The 20794-nt window shown below is 42.9% G+C and overlaps 1 protein-coding gene and 1 pseudogene across 1 annotated transcript; one reads left to right on the plus strand and one right to left on the minus strand.

The window, feature by feature from the left end:
* Positions 1-3334: 3334 nt before the first annotated feature.
* On the plus strand, positions 3335-4285 carry LOC140896738 (olfactory receptor 13G1). Its single transcript, XM_073308786.1, has one exon. The coding sequence runs from the start codon at positions 3335-3337 to the stop codon at positions 4283-4285; it is 951 nt and encodes a 316-aa protein (XP_073164887.1).
* A 15358-nt stretch (positions 4286-19643) lies between these two features.
* On the minus strand, positions 19644-20585 carry LOC140896739 (olfactory receptor 13G1-like; annotated as a pseudogene).
* Positions 20586-20794: the final 209 nt, after the last annotated feature.

Below are 20794 nucleotides of genomic sequence, written 5' to 3' on the forward strand. Positions count from 1 at the left end.
GCAAAAAAAGCATTGAGTACATTAGCTTTTTCCACATCCTCTGTCACTAGGTTGCCTCCCTCATTCAGTAAGGGACCCACACATTCCTTGGCTTTCTTCTTGTTGCCAACATACCTGAAGAAACCCTTCTTGTTACTCTTGACATCTCTGGCTAGCTGCAGCTCCAGGTGCGATTTGGCCCTCCTGATATCATTCCTACATGCCCGAGCAATATTTTTATACTCTTCCCTGGTCATGTGTCCAACCTTCCACTTCTTGTAAGCTTCTTTTTTATGTTTAAGATCCGCTAGGATTTCACCATTAAGCCAAGCTGGTCGCCTGCCATATTTACTATTCTTTCGACTCATCGGGATGGTTTGTCCCTGTAACGTCAACAGGGATTCCTTGAAATACAGCCAGCTCTCCTGGACTCCTTTCCCCTTCAAGTTAGTCCCCCAGGGGATCCTGGCCATCCGTTCCCTGAGGGAGTCGAAGTCTGCTTTCCTGAAGTCCAGGGTCCGTATCCTGCTGCTTACCTTTCTTCCCTGCGTCAGGATCCTGAACTCAACCAACTCATGGTCACTGCCTCCCAGATTCCCATCCACTTTTGCTTCCCCCACTAATTCTACCCGGTTTGTGAGCAGCAGGTCAAGAAAAGCGCCCCCCTTAGTTGGCTCCTCTAGCACTTGTGCCAGGAAATTGTCCCCTACGCTTTCCAAAAACTTCCTGGTTTGTCTATGCACCGCTGTATTGCTCTCCCAGCAGATATCAGGAAAATTAAAGTCACCCATGAGAATCAGGGCATGCGATCTAGTAGCTTCTGTGAGCTGCCAGAAGAAAGCCTCATCTACCTCATCCCCCTGGTCCGGTGGTCTATAGCAGACTCCCACCACTACATCACTCTTGTTGCACACACTTCTAAACTTAATCCAGAGACACTCAGGTTTTTCTGCAGTTTCGTACCGGAGCTCTGAGCAGTCATACTGCTCCCTTACATACAGTGCTACTCCCCCACCTTTTCTGCCCTGTGTCTACTCATAACAGACAGGAGCTATGCACGGTGATATGGGACCAGGTTGTAACACAGGGCTTTCATTAACACCTCAACATCACTACCTTCAGCGATTGCATGCAGTGACACCTATGTAGTTCCATTTAATCTTCAACTGTTGTAAAACAGAACAAAATTAATGGAGCTGTGCTGGTTTACAGCATTTACTTTGAAGGAGATATGCTGATTTATACCAGTTGGAAATCTGGCCTATTGATTTTAATGGAGCCAAGCTGATTCATGCCAGTTTGTCCCACTGACTTGACAGGAGCAATGGAGAAATAAGATACTACTAAATTATATCAGAAGTGGGTCTGTTAATTGTGTTACCAGACACTGGAGGCATTTTACCATGAAAAGCCAGTTCATATCATTTGTTGTGCACTAAGGATCAATGATAGTAGAAGAAGCCTGTGGGTAACATCCAGGCCCTACTGAAGCCAAGGTCAACATTCCTACTGACATCCATCAATGGGGCCAGGATTTTACCCTGAGAGTTTATCCACTGATTAATATGGAATCTGTGTCTCTTGGTAGCACTATGTTCAAAAAGAAACATGTTGGTAGAAACTATGTTTTTTTTTCTTGGAAAATGCGGAAGAATCTACATTTGGACCTAACATCAAGAGCAATTTTGTTGTCTTAATGTAGAAAGTTTATCTGTACTGTTCTAGGTGACTCCCATTTACCTTCTCCTTTGGGGCCTTGTTTGAGAGTTAAATGTTCACCAGATTCACAAGGGATCCAAGATCTCCCTACAGAAGGTTACTATATATCAAAGACAATCACCTTCAACAAGTTATATCTCACTAGGAGTCTGGTTTTAAATTACTGTTCGGTTTATTGTATTTGAAGTTTGAATGAGGGGTAAGAATATCCCTCTTGCTTACTTGCTTGATTTCCCTATTTCTTTCTTTATTTCTTGCTTGCTTTCTCACATAGGCACCAACTCCCTATGCAATTAAATGAGAGTTAAATGATTAATTCCTTTATGCTCTTTGGAAAGTCAAGTAACATTGAATTTATGTGTTGTGTTATATTTTTTGTCATTTGGCTAAATGCGCTTTGTAGGAATACACATTACCACAACTATGTTTATGAATTTTGGACCATATTCTGATCTCAATTTCACCAATACAAATCTGATGTAAATTCACACACATTAATGCAGTTCTTTTGAATTTAGTTGTAGTCAAGTCCAAACTCAAGGCATTAAAATGTAACATTAATGGAAAGGGAAGAAAAGTCATAACCTATTGTCTGTGCCCTCAAAAGTATGCAATCAAATTTGAAAAGTAATGCAAAAGATGACTTTTTTTTACAAAATACTCTACTATGAAATATGATAAAGTTATCTAATATGATAGATTTCATGATTAGTTAGATTTGTTGGCCCTGATAGTCTTCTCTGTTTCACAATTTTTGCAATTGAGTAACCTTATTGATTTCCAAGGAGATACTCCTGATTTACTCCAGGAGGAATGAGAGTAAAATCAGCAGAAGCAGTAATAAGACTAGAGACGTTTGAAGACAATGGAGGGAAACTTTTCTGTAATACAGTAGGGATTGCTTGTCATATCAGGATAATACTATTCCTAATAATGAAGCAACAATTATATATTGCCATGCAGGTTATCATAAAAATGAAATCTGGGAAGCCCAAATCCCCTCTCATTTTCACTAGTTGTATGTACCAGTGCATCTCCAATGAATGGAGAATTAACCACATTGATTGCAATTTAAATCAGTGTGAGTTAAAGGGTTATCCAGACAATTATTTTTTGCACCTAGATTCCACCTAAATATTCTTATTATTATGTCATATTTTGGATTATATACATTCTATGTATTATATAGACTGTAAATGTGCTATACTGCAATAGATACATTGTGAAATTAGTGTAGAAAGTGGAATCTTGGTTACTAATAAGACTTCTGGTGTATGAAATAAGTTTGAGATCATATTGTGAACTCCTAACTCATGTAATTTATGTAAATAGTCCAACAGACTTCATGTGCCTCTATTTGAGAACATCCATGGTGTTATTTTCTCCCTTCTACAGTCAAATGTCAGGAGAATATAGACTCATTATCTGAGACAGTTTATTGTGCTAATATATTTTAATGTAGCTCAGTTTGTATGTATGTTCTGTGAAAGGTCTAGAATATCACAAAGCACTCTCTCTCTCTCTCTCTCTCTGTGTGTGTGTCAGTCAGCCTAGATTCTTCAGTTGCCATATTGCTAGTTTTTGCAATACCTGACCAAAATTGAATCTTTATTGCTACAGAAGGAACACTCAAGCAATGGAGCCCAGTAACCACACCAGGGTGACCGATTTCATCATGCAGGGTCTCTTTGACCACCCTCAACCCCAAGGACTGATCTTTGGGCTATTCCTGTGCCTTTATATGACTGCCATCATGGGCAATTCATTGATTATTGTGGCTATTGTCCTCCACCCACCTCTCCACACTCCCATGTACTTCTTCATCGCCAATTTAGCCCTGGTTGACATTTTGTGCACTTCCTCAGTCCTACTGAAAATGCTGGAAAACCTGTTGCAGGAGGAGAAAATCATCTCCTTTGGTGGCTGCATGGCCCAGCTCTTTGTCTTTACTTTGTCATCAGGGACAGAACTTGTGCGTCTCGCTGCTATGTCATATGACAGGTATGTTGCCATCTGCCACCCCTTGCACTATGTCAATCTGCTGAGTAAGGAAATTTGCATCAGTTTAGCAGCCTCTGCCTGGGCTGTTGGTACCATCAATTCATTGGTGCACACATTACTCATGCTGCACCTGGATTTCTGCGGACCCAACCTAATCCAGCATTTCTTCTGTGAGATCCCACCAGTGTTGGCACTATCCTGCAGCTCCACCTATCTCAACGAAATTATGATCTTCATGGCTGACATCTTCCTGGCCATGGGGAACTTCCTGCTGACCACCATGTCATATAGCTTCATCATCATCGCCATCCTGAAAATCCGGAGCTCCAAAGGGAAGCAGAGAGCCTTCTCCACCTGCTCCTCCCACATGCTTGTGGTCATCTTGTACTACTCCACAATCATCTACACCTACATCCGGCCAACATCCAGTTACTCGCTGGATAAGGACAAGGTGGTGGCCATAATATACACCCTAGTCACTCCAACCCTGAACCCTCTGATCTACAGTCTGCGCAATAACGAGGTCAAAGTGGCCATCAGGAAAATCCTTCCATTCACCACAAAATTGCAATTTTTCCAAGAGTGAGCCTGATTCGCACCTGCCTTGTCCCTTGTAGGCCAGGTTCAAAGGTAGTGTAAATTTTCATAGAACTAAGGATTTCAGTACACACAAACTTGCACTCTGGTATATTCACTACAATGGAAATACAAAAATTTATATGAGTTGGGGATGTGTTGCACTGACTGCAGTAGGGCTAGGCTGATTGGACCCCATTGACATCGGTGGAACTATGCTGAGTCACAGTAGCTGGACTATGGGATAGATTTTGAAAGGTGTTTAGGTACATACTGGGATTTTCAAAAGCACCTAGGCACCTAAAACTCATTGATTTTAAAGCAATTTAGGTTCCTAGATGTGCTGGAAAAACACTTTAGGTACCTATATACCTATAAAAATCTCTCCCATTGTGTAGCTCATTAGTTCGTATACAGTATCGCTGAATCAGAATATTCTATTCTATTCCTGAGCCAATAAGTATGATAATAATATAAAACAGACTCTCTCTCTGTTCACGAATGTCTTGTGAGACATTAAAAACCCACATTTTTTCAATCACGTATCTCTTGAGATCTGGAGGTAAAGCTAAAGTCAAACTGAATTACTAATTGAAGAAGAGTCCTGTGGCACACAAAGAAAAAGTGGGACACAAATAGACTGGTACAACCTGGCTTGTTTAATGAACAGAACAGTGATAAGTGCTCTCCAAGGATCCTGGTAATTTCTGGGCTTGTCATGGAAATGAGCAGCAAGATTCTAGAAATTGGTGGAAATGTTTACAGTTCAAATCACCAGACTGATTGGTGAATGTTGATGGGATGAGGCCATTTGGAATATTACTTATCTGGGGATCACTCTATGGGATCAGAAGCAGGTGGGTAGACTGCAAGGAGAGGGCTTTACCATGATGGTTGCCATCCCCACCAATTCCTGAGGCCATCGATCCACCATGACAACATTGGGCCTTGTTTGTTGAGATTCTGAAAGATGTCCTGACCAAAACTGTCCATACAGAAAGAAAAGAAATTATACCCACCCCCCCTCCACTTCTCCAGTGGTGCTGCTTAAATCCCATGTAATGCTTATGACGAGATAACTGGCTCTGTGGATGAGGGGAAAGCAGTGGACGTGTTGTTCGTTGACTTTAGCAAAGCTTTTGACATGGTCTCCCACAGTATTCTTACCAGCAAGTTAAAGAAGTATGGGCTGGATGAATGGACTATAAGGTGGATAGAAAGCTGGCTAGATTGTCGGGCTCAACGGGTAGTGATCAATGGCTCCATGTCTAGTTGGCAGCTGGTATCAAGTGGAGTAAGCCAAGGGTTGGTCCTGGGGCCGGTTTTGTTCAATATCTTTATAAATGATCTGGAGGATGTTGTGGATTGCACCCTCAGCAAGTTTGCAGATGACACTAAACTGGGAGAAGAGGTAGATACGCTGGAGGGTAGGGATAGGATACAGAGGGACCTAGACAAATTGGAGGATTGGGCCAAAAGAAATTTGATGAGGTTCAACAAGGACAAGTGCAGAGTCCTGCACTTAGGATGGAAGAATCCAATGCATCGCTACAGACTAGGGACCGAATGGCTCGGCAGCAGTTCTGCAGAAAAGGACCTAGGGGTTACAGTGGATGAGAAGCTGGATATGAGTCAGCAGTGTGCCCTTGTTGCCAAGAAGGCCAATGGCATTTTGGGGTGTATAAGTAGGGGCATTGTCAGCAGATCGAGGGACATGATTGTTCCCCTCTATTCGACACTGGTGAGGCCTCATCTGGAGTACTGTGTCCAGTTTTGGACCCCACACTACAAGAAGGATGTGGAAAAACTGGAAAGAGTCCAGCGGAGGGCAACAATAATGATTAGGGGCCTGGAACACATGACTTATGAGGAGAGGCTGAGGGAACTGGGGATGTTTAGTCTACAGAAGAGAAGAATGAGGGGGGATTTGATAGCTGCTTTCAACTACCTGAAAGGGGGTTCCAAAGAGGATGGCTCTAGACTGTTTTCAGTGGTAGCTGATGACAGAACAAGGAGTAATGGTCTCAAGTTGCAGTGGGGGAGATTTAGGTTGGATATTAGGAAAAACTTTTTCACTAGGAGGGTGGTGAAACACTGGAATGCATTACCTAGGGAGGTGGTGGAATCTCCTTCCCTAGAAGTTTTTAAGGTCCGGCTTGACAAAGCCCTGGCTGGGATGATTTAATTGGGAATCGGTCCTGCTTTGAGCAGGGGGTTGGACTAGATGACCTCCTGAGGTCCCTTCCAAGCCTGATATTCTATGATTTTATGATTCTAACACTGGAATTGAACTCTGGGTTCCTGCTGTCATTCCCTCTCCCATGTGTCATTTTCCTTCCTTGCATTGTGTTGGGATCCCCCCCAAGGCCCTTTCCATTCTCCTTATCCAGAACAACTCATCCAGTTGTGGGAGAACTCTTCAATTAGTATCAGAGGGGTAGCCATTTTAGTCTGGAGCTGTAAAAGCAACAAAGAGTACTGTGGCATCTTATAGACTAACAGACGTATTGAAGCATAAGCTTTCATGAGTGAATACCCACTTCTGCATCTGAAGAAGTGCGGTTTTTACCCACGAAAGCTTATGCCCAAATAAATCTGTAGGATCTAAAGTCATTCTCATACTTGTGCACTCTCTATCTCTTTCTGGTCCTATGGCTCTTGAAGTATTTATCCAAAGTGGAACAGTTTCAGCAGGAGAGATTGAAGGAGCACCCTCAACATACTATCCCCATGGCGAGAGCATTCACCTGAGTGGTGGCAGATTCCTGGTCACATCTCCTCAGTCAGAGGAGAGACATGAATCAGGGTTTCCCCCATTCTAGGCAAGTGCTTTCACCACAGAGCTGTAAGTTATGAGGGAGCTCCTTCCCCATGACCTCCAAGAGAAGGCCCAAAGCTGAGAATCCCAAGCAGAGGTAGGTGTCTCCCTCTGGCCTGGGTTTAGGTGCTGAAGTCCTAAGAGGGGCTGGGCTTAGTACACAACCCTCTCTTTGACATCTCCTATTGGTGAGCTTAGGTGCGGAGCCACCTAGCATGCTACCTTTTGTGGATCCCATTCTTAGGCACCTATCATGCCTGACTCCGGCTTTGTGCATCACAGTGATTTTCTAGGTGCCCAAAAGATAGGTGTGATCACTTAGAGGGCACATCTACCCTTAAAATGCTCTCCCTTCTGCATAGTTAATCCACCTTCCTGAGAGGCAGTAGCTATGTTGGTGGGAGAAGCTCCCCTGTCGACATAGCACTGTCTACACAGGAGGTTAGGTCAGTACAAATACATCGCTCAGGGGTGTGGATTTTTCACACCCCTAAATGACATAGTTATACCGATATAGGTCTGTAGTGTACACCAGACATTAGCTTTAGTCCCTTTGTGAATCTAACCCTTAGTGTAAATGAGAATCAAGAGGATTAAATCAGAATTCCCCACTATTTTCACCCTCAGTATAATTTCACATCCACTTTGCATTCCTGATTTGATTTTCTTCACAATTAAAATGGTTTGAATCTGAAATAATTTCAAAGAAAGCAATGTACCTGATTGTCCAAGAGCTTATATCTTGTGTTGGTGAGCACTCCTGACCTACTCTGGGGTAAAGCTGCTGTAGGTGAGAGGAGAATCTCAGGGACTTTGCACAAAGGTAAATGGCTACACAGGAATCAAGTCAGTGGTGAAACATACTTATTGAATGAGGGGGGAGGGATAATTCAGTGGAGGGGGAAGGGATAACTCAGTGGCTTGAGCATTGGCCTGCTAAACCCAGGGTTGTGAGTTCAATCCTTGACGGGGCCATTTGGGATCTGGGGCAAAAATTGGGGATTGGTCCTGCTTTGAGCAGGGGGTTGGACTATATGACCTCCTGAGGTCCCTTCCAACCCTGATATTCTATTGCGAGGAGAGATAGCTCAGCGGGTTGAGCATTGGCCTGCTTAAACCCACGGTTTTGAGTTCAATCCTTGAGGGGCCATTCTGTGTGACAGTTGTTTTGGGGGGAGGGATAGTTCAGTGGTTTGAGCATTGGCCTGCTAAACCCAGGGTTGAGAGTTCAATCCTTGAGGGGGCCATTTGGGATCTGGGGCAAAAATTGGGGATTGGTCCTGCTTTGAGCAGGGGGTTGGACTAGATGACCTCCTGAGGTCCCTTCCAACCCTGATATTCTATGATTCTATGATTTCCAAATCGTCCATGCATAAACACCTCTGCACTCATACTAACTCTGGCTACATCTGCATGAAATATTGTCCAGCCCTTAGCTATTCTAATTCAGCATAGCTCCAGTGAAACCAATGGAGTTATGAGATTTGCTCCAGTTGAGGATCTTGCTCATCTGAGAGTGGTGAATATCCAATGTATCAGGGGATGGACACTGCAGGGGGATGCTTGGAGACCTCAGTGGGTGGATTGTGCCTACTGCTCACTTGCACAGGGATAGTAGAGCCTATGTAGGCTAAGAGGGGAGTATTTGTGTTGCCTGTGGCCGATGGAGTCAGGGAGCATCATAGCTCCACAGGAAACTGAGGCAGACAAACACCTATCTTCATTAATTGCTCTAGAGTTAAGGCATCCTGATGCCTAGAGAGGACAGCGATATGCATGCCCATAACTGCCTATGGAACTTTTTCTGCAAAAACATAGGTGCTGAGTGAGTTTAGGAGCCTACCAATTTTCAACAGCAGCTGAGTGCATGTTTTGTGAATACCAGTAGTGACTGACTCTGGGATTTGGGTACCAGAAGTGGCTAAGGCACCTAAGTCTTTTTGTGAATCTTTCATAAGGCTATTTTACACCACTCCAGTAATACAAAGCCACCTCAAAGTGAGTCTAAATATAACTTACTCCCATTATAAAGTCCTTTTACACTGCCAGAGTGATGTAAAGTCAATATCATTGCAAATATCTAATCTGCCCTCCTGAATAACAAAAGCCGTAAGACTTCCTTGAATTAACTTTTATTTGATTTATAAAAGAGCTTTTAGAAGAATACATCCAATCTGGATTTTAAAATAGCCAGAGAGGGAGAATCCACCAAACCCTTGGTGAACTGTCCTAAAACACAGTACTAGATCCACATTGGTGTAAATTGGAGTAGCTCCATAGAAATCAGTGAACCAGGCCCAGTTATGCAGTGGCCTGTACTGTAAGATTGGCAAGCAACAAAAATTGAATTCATTCTGTTAAAAAAAAATTCTGAAAATCAGCAAAAGTGGGTGTCAACTAGACTGGTAAAAACTGGCTTGTTTAAGTGAATGGAACATTTAGCCAAATGGCAAACAGTATAATACAGCACATAAAATAAATGTTGTTTGACTTTCAAAAGAGTATAAATGAATTAATCACTTAACTCTTATTGAATTTCATAGGGGGTTGGTGCTTAACACATTTAGGAGCCTTTGAAAATATCATCCTAAAGAAGAAAACTTGATTTAGAAAAACCAACGAAAGAAAGAAATTCTTCTCTCTCATTCAATCTTCAAATACAATAAACCAAACAGCAATTTAAATACAGACTCTGAGTGAGATATGGCTTGTTGACGACGACTGTCATTCATACAGAGTAGGCTTTTGTAGGGAAATCTTAGATCCCTTGTGAATTTGGTGAAGATTTAACTCTCAAACAAGGCCCCGAAGGAGAAAGTAAATGGGAATCATATAAAAGAGTAGAAATGAGAGCCAAATTTGGTTTACAGGATAATTCTATATAGGAAGGAAAACCCATATTGAGTTTCAGGCTAGAGAGCGATTTTTCAGGAGTGGCAATTAGAAGGGTAAAATCTTGTCACTTGAATAGACCCTGTTCCAGCCAAGTACTTAAACACATGTTTTAGCATATGAGTCAACTCCTTGACTTCCCTGGCCCACTCATGTGCTCAAAGATAAACAGATCAACTGTTGGATCAAGACCATATATGTGATCCAGAGTTATGGTGTCATCACACTTATGGAGACCCATTGTGTCAATTATGCAAAGTGGATTTTCTGAAGAAGAAAAAAAAAGACATTGCCTTTCTTCAATACTTTCTTTGAAAAGCCATCTCTTCTGGAACATTTGCCCCACAGTATGAGTGCTTCTTGTACCTCACTGAATAGAATGTGCATCTCTAACAATTCTTCTAATATGTCATGTTTTTTCTAACTTCATCAAATATTCATTCATAGAGTATAAGGCCAGAAGGGACATTTAAATCATCTAGTCTGATCTCTTGCATATCACAGGCAAGATAATTTCATCCAATTACTCTTGTACTGAGCACAATAATTTGTATTTGGATAAAGAATCTTTCAGAAAGTCCTCCAGTTTGAATTTGATGCCATGAAGAGAATCCACCACTTCCCTGGGAATTTGTTTAATCAGTTAATCTCTCTCAGTGTTAAACACATGAGCTTTATTTCTAATTTAAATTATGGTGGCTTTAGTTTCCTGCCATTGATTCTTGTTATCCTTTTTCCTGTTAAAGAGCCGTATGTTATAATTTGGCCCTGTATGACCCTAAATGGCAACCTGTGTATTACAAATAGACACAACCAGTAGATCCCATGTGCTTCTAAGTTAACTGGGTCTGGGTGGAGTCTGGTCACTGTTCCTGTTCCATACTCCCAGGTTCAGACCCCTGGTATCCAGCTGCCTCTTGATTCTGGAATCAGTATCCCAGACTCCCTGAGCTACCCTAGTTGCTTACACATACGCCCCAAGAGTCCCATCCCACCATGGTCTCTCTGAGATTCTAGTTTAACCCCATCAGGGACAGCATGGCAAGAAAGCAAGGCCAGGCAGAGGGATTTCTTAACCAGACTCACTTTACTCTTCAAAGCACTCAAGAGTTTTAATAAAAAACGATCCTTGTCTGATCTCACCCCTTCTGGGAGTCTGAAGTTTGTGAGCAACTGAGCCCAAGCACTGTCCTTCTTGTTCTATCTCTCCTTCTCTTCCTGCTTAGATTATGTGATAGTCAACTCCCCAATCAGAGTAGTGTGCTGCTCCTACGTAGGTGTGAGTATCCTCAAAAAAACTTATTACATTCTGTTTAAGTCTCTTTGGCATCCATTGCATTAAATACAAAGGTGATGGGTTATTGTGAGCCTTGGAAAGTATTATGAACTTCAGTGGACTGTACTGAACAATGGGACAGGCAAGAATGAACTTTTGAAAAAACAGTGTCAAGTGATTTGCCTGGGGAATCTGTAGGGGGAGGTGACTACAAATTTCCTCTTCTGGTGTGCAAAACCCCCAGCCTTTTGAAGCTACTCCCTGAGGAAATGACCGTTATCTGATGATTACATCTTCCCAGACTCTGAAGATCAAAGGCCCACACTATATAAAGGAAAGACTGACCTATGCATGCAGGTTCTTGTTCTGAGCTAAAGCTGCTATGAACTTGTAACCACAGAAAACCCCCTAGATGGAGTTTGAAGGACTGACTCATACCAGACTCTGAAGTTGGAGGTTGTGTGATTGCTGGTTGGCTCATTAGCATCTGTGTAGGTTCTTTTATTGTTATAAGATGTTTCCTCTGTAATGCTTTCACCTGAACAATAAATGTGCCTGCTTAGAAAGGGTTGTGTGGTAATTTATGACTATGGACATTTACAGGCCTTTTAGGGCTTGCTGGGAATAACACAGGATAGTCAGGGAATTGTGCAGCCTGGAAAAACCCTGGTCAGGAGGGATGGAGATGCAGGTCTCTGCCCAAGAGAGGTGACAGCTGAGGAGCCAGAAGCCTAAAGGTGAGTGCCCTTGCTGAACCACAGAGGGGGAATACGGGCACAGTTGCTGTTAGATCCTTGTCTTCCTGCCATGTGCTCAACCTGCCATATGCTCCATCCCTCAGACCTGCTCACCCAACCTGTTGGCCGCTGAGTAGGAAAACCATTGTCCAGGGGGGTGGGCCAGCTGGTGTGAGAGGTGTCCTTCAGCATGGTATCAAGCGTCTTTAATGGTCAGGGCAGCTGTCTGAAATGCAACTCAATAGGTTCACCTTGGGCATATTTTGACATGTATTTACTACACAGTACCAAATGGCGGTCATAATTTGATACAGAAATATCCCATTCTGTCACACATTTTAGGTTTGTGACTTTTCTTAATGTGACTTTACTTTTCTTAATGTGACTTGTTTTACTTACTTACACATAAACACCAGACTTGGAACAGAGGTGGTCACACACAGTGTTCAGGATATCACCCAAAGCGAGTACAACTTCTGTCCCCAATCTTGCAAATACACATATGCTTAACTTTACTTCTGTGAGTAATCCCATTGATTTTGCAACCAGTCATGGTAGAAAAGTCAATCTTATGTTTGAGTGTTTGCAGGACTGAGACCTTACTTTATCACTTTTCTTTGAATAGATTCATAGATTCATAGATATTTAGGTCAGAAGGGACCATTATGATCATCTAGTCTGACCTCCTGCACAATGCAGGCCACAGAACTTCACCCACCACTCCTAAAAAAGACCTCACACCTATATCTGTGCTATTGAAGTCCTCAAATTGTAGTTTGAAGACCTCAAGGAGCAGAGAATCCTCCAGCAAGTGACCCATGCCCCATGCTACAGAGGAAGGCGAAAAACCTCCAGGGCCTTCCAATCTGCCCTGGAGGAAAATTCCTTCCCGACCCCAAATATGGCGATCAGCTAAACCCTGAGCATATGGGCAAGATTCATCAGCCAGATACTACAGAAAATTCTTTCCCGGGTAACTTGGATCTTACCCCATCTAAAAACCCATCACAGGCCATTGGGCCTATTTACCATGAATATTTAATTACCAAAACCATGTTATCCCATCATACCATCTCCTCCATAAACTTATCGAGTTTAATCTTAAAGCAAGATAGATCTTTTGCCCCCACTACTTCCCTCGGAAGGCTATTCCAAAACTTCACTCCTCTGATGGTTAGAAACCTTCGTCTAATTTCTAATCTAAATTTCCTAGTGGCCAGTTTATATCCATTTGTTCTTGTGTCCACATTGGTACTGAGTTTAAATAATTCCTCTCCCTCTCTGGTATTTATCCCTCTGATATATTTATAGAGAGCAATCATATCTCCCCTCAACCTTCTTTTAGTTAGGCTAAACAAGCCAAGCTCCCTGAGTCTCCTTTCATAAGACAAGTTTTCCATTCCTCGGATCATCCTAGTAGCCCTTCTCTGTACCTGTTCCAGTTTGAATTCATCCTTCTTAAACATGGGAGACCAGAACTGCACACAGTATTCCAGGTGAGGTCTCACCAGTGCCTTATATAACGGTACTAAAACCTCCTTATCCCTACTGGAAATACCTCTCCTGATGCATCCCAAGACGACATTAGCTTTTTTCACAGCCATATCACATTGGCAGCTCATAGTCAACCTATGATCAACCAATACTCCAAGGTCCTTTTCCTTCTCCGTTACTTCTAGTTGATGCGTCCCTAGCTTATAACTAAAATTCTTGTTATTAATCCCTAAATGCATGACCTTACACTTCTCACTATTAAATTTCATCCTATTCCTATTACTCCAGTTTACAAGGTCATCCAGATCCTCCTGTAGGGTATCCCTGTCCTTCTCTAAATTAGCAATACCTCCCAGCTTTGTATCATCTGCAAACTTTATTAGCACACTCCCACTTTTTGTGCCCAGGTCAGTAATAAAAAGATTAAATAAGATTGGTCCCCAAACTGATCCTTGAGGAACTCCACTGGTAACCTCCCTCCAACTTGACAGTTCACCTTTCAGTAGGACCCGTTGTAGTCTCCCCTTTAACCAATTCCCTATCCACCTTTCAATTTTCCTATTGATGCCCATCTTATCCAATTTAACTAATAATTCCCCATGTGGCACAGTATCAAACGCCTTACTAAAATCTAAATAAATTAGATCCACTGCGTTTCCTTTATCTAAAAAATCTGTTACTCTCTCAAAGAAGGAAATCAGGTTGGTTTGGCACGATCTACCTTTTGTGAAACCATGTTGTATTTTGTCCCATTTACCATTGACTTCAATGTCCTTAACTACCTTCTCCTTCAAAATTTTTTCCAAGACCTTGCATACTACAGATGTCAAACTAACAGGCCTATAATTACTTGGATCACTTTTTTTCCCTTTCTTAAAAATAGGAACTATGTTAGCAATTCTCCAATCATACGGTACAACCCCTGAGTTTACAGATTCATTAAAAATTCTTGCTAATGGGCTTGCAATTTCTTGTGCCAATTCTTTTAATATTCTTGGATGAAGATTATCTGGGCCCCCCGATTTAGTCCCATTAAGCTGTTTGAGTTTTGCTTCTACCTCAGATATGGTGATGTCTACCTCCATATCCTCATTCCCATTTATCATGCTACCATTATCCCTAAGATCCTCTTTAGTCTTATTAAAGACTGAGGCAAAGTATTTGTTTAGATATTGGGCCATGCCTAGATTATCCTTGACCTCCACTCCATCCTCAGTTTTTAGCGGTCCCACTTCTTCTTTCTTTGTTTTCTTCCTATTTATATGACTATAGAACCTTTTACTATTGGTTTTAATTCCCTTTGCAAGGTCCAACTCTACTTGACTTTTAGCCTGTCTCACTTTATCCCTACATATTCTGACCTTAATAAGGTAGCTTTCCTTACTGATCCCTCCCTTCTTCCACTCCCTATATGCTTTCTGCTTTTTCTTAATTACCTCTCTAAGATGCTTGCTCATCCAGCTTGGTCTACAACTCCTGCCTATGAATTTTTTCCCCTTTCTTGGGATGCAGGCTTCCGATAGCTTCTGCAGCTTTAATTTAAAATAATCCCAGGCCTCCTCTACCTTTAAACCCATAAATTCTTCAGTCCAATCCACTTCCCTAACTAATTTCCTTAATTTTTGAAAGTCAGCCCTTTTGAAATCAAAAACCCTAGTTGCAGATTTATTTTTGTTAATCCTTCCATTCAGTTTGAACTGAATTAGCTCATGATCACTTGAGCCAAGATTATCCCCTACAACCATTTCCTCTATGAGATCCTCATTACTCGCCAAGACCAAATCTAAAATGGCATCCCCTCTAGTCGGTTCAGCAACTACTTGTTGAAGGAATCCATCAGCTATCGCATCTAGGAAAATCTGAGCCCTATTATTATTACTAGCACTCATCCTCCAGTCTATATCTGGGAAGTTAAAGTCTCCCATGATCACACAGTTTCCATTAGTATTTACTTTATTAAAAACATTAAAAAGGGCTCTATCCATATCCAAATTAGATCCCGGCGGTCTATAGCACACCCCAAGCACTATCCCAGCGGAGGCTCTAATAGTTTTCTTCCCCAATTTAATTATTGCCCAGACAGACTCAGTCATATCCATTTCATCGCTTCTTATTTCTTTACATTCTATCTCATCATTGATATACAGTGCTACTCCACCACCTTTACCTTTATTTCGGTCTTTCCTAAACAGCACATACCCTTCAATACCTGTAGCCCAGTCATGACTACTATTCCACCAGGTCTCTGTTATACCTATAATATCTGGTTTCACTTCCTGCACCAGTAACTCTAGTTCCTCCATTTTGTTACCTAGGCTCCTTGCATTAGTGTACAAACATCTTAATTTTTGCTGTTTAGCCTCACTCACATTCTGTACCCTGTTAGGCACGGTTATTTTACTACCAGTATAACCTATTAGACTTGTATCTACACTGCCCTTCCTCCTACCTACAGCTGTATCCACTCTTACTTCATTTTCTTTCCACTCTATGCTAAATTCTGGCGTGGAGATTACCTGGACATCTCCCAACCATCTCCCCCAAATTCCTAGTTTAAAGCTCTCTTAATCAGTTGTGCCAGCCTCCATCCTAGAAGTCTATTTCCTTCCCTACTCAGATGAAGTCCATCCCGAGAGAACTGTCCTCTATCCATGAATGCCTCCCAATGGCCATACATCCCAAAGCCCTCCTTATAGCACCACTGCCTAAGCCATCTATTGATAGTCATAATCTTGTCACACCTTTGTTGCCCTTCTCTAGGAACAGGCAGAATCCCACTAAAGATCACCTGAGCCTCAATTTCCTTAAGCGTCCTCCCCAGCCTAGCATAGTCTCCCTTAATACTTTCCAGCGAGAATCTAGCCGTATCATTTGTTCCCACATGAAGGATAATTAGGGGATTCTTTCCCGCTCCCTTTAGAATCCTTTTTAACCTCAGGTCTACATCCCGTATCTTAGCACCTGGAAGACAGCACACCCTCCTATTTTCTGGATCAGCTCTGGTTACAGGCCTATCTATTCTTCTCAGTAAAGAGTCCCCAATCACATAGACCTGCCTTTTCCGAGTGACGGTGCTATTCTCCAGTCTATCCCCTGTTCCCTCTGGCTGCAAGTTTTTTCCATTCCCATTCTCCCTTGTAATCCTTTTTAACCCATCCTGTATCCTCCTGGGGCTCATATTTGGTGTAATCTCCATTAACTCTTCCCCTTTTCCTATAGGACTAACCGCTCTTCTCTTCTTCCTTGCCCTGTCACCTTCAGTGACTACCTGCTGAGCCCCTTCTTCATTTTCCAACTCTGCAAACCTATTCTGAAGCTCTATTTCTCCTTCACTAGCCCGTCTTTTCCTCTGCCTAGTTCTTTTAGTCACATGCTTCCACTGACCACTTTCCTCACCCAGTCTCCCCTCAGAATTCCCTAGTCCTGCTTCCATCTGCAAGTCTGAGCTTTTCCCTTCAGATACCTCATGTCTTTGCTCCATAATCTGCTCAAACCCCTTCCTAAACTCTACCAGACTTTCCACCTGCATCTCCAAACCTCTGATCTTTTCCTCCATCAGCTCTATCAGACGGCATTTCATGCAGACAAAACTCTTACCAGGTGCCCCCTCCAGGATCATGTACATACCACAGCTTCCACATCCAGTCATCTTCATTGTGTCATCTGCTACATGGGTCACTCCCACTGCCACCTCTGAATCTGTCATAGCCTTCCCACCTAAATCCTGTTAATCTGGGAAACACAAACCACACCAAAACACCACCACCCACAGCAAAACCAAACCCCACACAAGCACCACAAGACAAACTCCCCTTTCAAACTCCCACTCAAACTCCCCTGTTTACAGCTCTGTTTGCTAGCTCCTGTGCCGCTGCCTGACTGGCTGCTACCTTTATAGGACCCCTAGTCAGTGAAGCCCCGCCCCCTAATCAGGGCTCAGCTTCTCTCCCAGCACAAAGCCCCTACAAGCCTCTACACATACAAATACTACCAATACAAAGCCAAACAAACACAAATACCTTCTCCTCCAACAGAACTCCCACTCAAACTCCCCTGTTTACAGCTCTGTTTGCTAGCTCCTGTGCTGCTGCAGCTGTCTGTGCTGCTGCCTGACTGAATACTATTGAGCCCAATTTCTTTGAGTGCATATATAACCTGCACTACATTTGGTGCTTGCTCCCTCTCTTCCTTTCATAGCCTTCAGTGGTGGTCTTGGGCATTTTTTTTGTTTCCATCTGAATTTTCCAGGTTCTTCTGTATGTTATTGGTGGGATCTTTTCGTGTTTGTACAAAAAAACAGAATACCAACACCTGGAAAAAATATTCCAGAGCAGTACCTTTTACTGACAAGTTAGCTTTATCTTTAACCAAAGTAAAAATAAAATAAAATACTGATTTTTAAGAGGGGTGGCTTTCCATTGAATAAGTGGTAAATTTCTATCAATTATTATTAAAAGTTTTAATCTCTTAATAACAATGGAAGATAAATACCTTTTTTTTTAGCTTTAGTACAATATGAACTTGGTTTCATTATGGTACTTAGCTGCTGGAGAGGTATTTATGTGCAAAACAGCTGTCCAATAAGGGCTTTGTCTAACATCTGGGTAGTTACACTATTGGGTGGACAGTTTCTTATGGGATTTTCACAAGTGTCTGAGCAGGTTGGGCACCTGGGGCCAGAGTTTGAAACATGAGTTAAGCACTTAGGGCCATATTTTGTATATAAGCACTCAATGAGATATTCAAAAGTATCTAGGGACTAGATTTACAAGAGGATTTAGGCATCTAACTGCCACTTTAGGCACCTAAATCCCAGAATCAGGCCTCACTGGGATTCACAAAACTCCTGATCAGCTACCTTCAAACATTATAGGCACCTTTGCCTGCCACCTAAGTTTCTGTACTGTAACCCTTCTGCCAGGTGGAGTCAGCAGCAACCAGGGCTGCGTTCAATATCCAGTGTCCCACTCACAAGTATAACACAAACCCCCCACCCAGTAATCAGGGAATATTAAACACCCTCCCTTGGTGCCTCTAGGAGGCAACACTTCCCCACTCACAGGCACTGAGTCTGTGTACAGCAGAGAAAACATTTCATGAAAAGAGGAAAGAAACCTGGCACTAATTTAGGAAAATACCACACCCATAATTCGAATATATCTGACCATGAGCAAAACTCCCTCTCCAAGGATTTTGGGCAGTGTCATTTGCCTCCATTTCTCACCTTACGGTGTGAAAATCCAACAAACAAATCCCTTTAAGACACCACTCCCCTCTCCCTCCACTGCCCCCCACTCACAGCTGCTGTGCTTGACCAGCGGAGACCCAGAGTTCACCTCCCATCTGGGGAAACGAGGGGAGAAATGTCCAGCAATGTCTTAGCTGCCACTGCCTCTGACTCACAATTGATGCTAGGCATTCTGCCTCGCTGCCTGCTACCGCTGCTGCACCCCCATTCATGCCGCCGCTGTCGTTCATCGTGCCACCATTCGCTCCATTATGCCGTCGTATGCTCTGTCCCCACTGTCCCTATGCCCTCACCTTCCGCTGACACCTGCCTGTCTACTGTGACCTCTTAGTGTCGGTCTCTTGGGGTGTCACCCAGCTCTCAGCGATTTCAGCTCTCAGTGGGGGAACCTCCCTGCTAGTGCAAGCTGGGCTGTCTCCTCCACAGAAATGCTGTCCCACAGCAGATCTAAGCACTTAGACCTGATTATCAGTGATTTCAGCTCTAGTGGTCATTCAACAAAACAAAAGACTCTCAGTGGAGCCTAATCAGCTCTACCTTTAGACAAGGGAGAGGGGCAGGTCAAATGGTGCTTATAACTCTTAGGCAGAGCCCACACCACCATGCAGAAACACCTGTCTCCACCCTCTCTCTCCCTTTGTCCACTGAGATCTGGCATCCGAGCCCCCTGCTTAGCGATTTCAGTCCAGTTTAGGGTGACCCCCTCAATCTGGACAGGCTAAGCAAAGTTCTGCCTCCCTTTACTTGTAGAATCAGAATAACAACATTTACTGAACCCTTCATTCAACACTAAAGTGATTTGTAACCCAACACCAACCAACATTGATTACTTTGGCAACACAGCTCTCTCTGTTGGCTCAAAAGGAACAAGGCAGGTGATAATCAGGTTCATGCTTAGAAAAATTATTTTTTTGTGGTGAATGGAAGGATTTTCTTCATGGCCACTTTGACCTTCTTATTACCCAGACTGTAGATCAGAGGGTTCAGGGTAGGAGTGACTAGGGTGTAAATTATGGCCACCTTCTTGTCTTTATCCAGCGAGTAACTGGATGTTGGCCAGATGTAGATGTAGATGATGGTGGAGTACTACAAGGTGACCACAAGCAGGTGGGAGGAGCAAGTGGAGAAGGCTCTCTGCTTCCCTTTGGGGCTCTGGATTTTCAAGATGGTGATGATGATGAAGCTATAGGACACGGTGGTCAGCAGGAAGTTCCCCATGGCCAGGAAGATGTCAGCCATGAAGATCATAATTTCGTTGAGATAGGTGGAGCTGCAGGATAGTGCCAACACTGGTGGGATCTCACAGAAGAAATGCTGGATGAGGTTGGGCCCACAAAAATCCAGGTGTAGCACAAGCAATATGTTGACAAATGAATTGATGGTACCAACATACGAGACACTGACTGCTAAACAGATGCAAATTTCTTTGATCATGAGTTTTACATAATGCAAGGAGTGGCAAATGGCTACATATGCATACCGGTCATATGACATGACAGTGAGCAGCAGAAGCTCTGTTACCAGTGATGTTATAAAGACAAAGTGCTGGGTGATGCAGCCTCCAAAGGAGATGGTTTTCTTCTCCTGCATCATGTTTTCCAGCATTTTAGGTAGAACCGAGGAAGTGCACAAAATGTCAACCCGGACTAAATTGGCGATGAAGAAGTGCATGGGAGTATGTAGAGGTGGGTGGATGATAATAGCCACAATGATCAGGGAATTGCTCATGATGACAGCTGTATAAAGGCACAGGAATAGCCCAAAGAACAGCCCCTGGTGGTGAGGATGGTCAAAGAGCCCCAGCATGATGAACTTGGTCACTCTGGTGTGGTTACTATGTTCCATTGCTTGAGTGTTCCTTCTATAGAAACAAAGATTAAAGTTTTGGTCAGGTATTGCATCAGAAACTACAGCAATGGGGCAACTGAAGCTTTGAGAGGGGCTGACAGAGGGGGAGTGTGATTTAGAGATAGATAGATAGATAGATAGATAGATAGATAGATAGATAGATAGATAGATAGATTACTTGTCATACTGTAAACACTTAACAAAGC

Source organism: Lepidochelys kempii, chromosome 13, assembly GCF_965140285.1.
Source record: "Lepidochelys kempii isolate rLepKem1 chromosome 13, rLepKem1.hap1, whole genome shotgun sequence".
Taxonomy (NCBI): Eukaryota; Metazoa; Chordata; order Testudines; family Cheloniidae; genus Lepidochelys; species Lepidochelys kempii.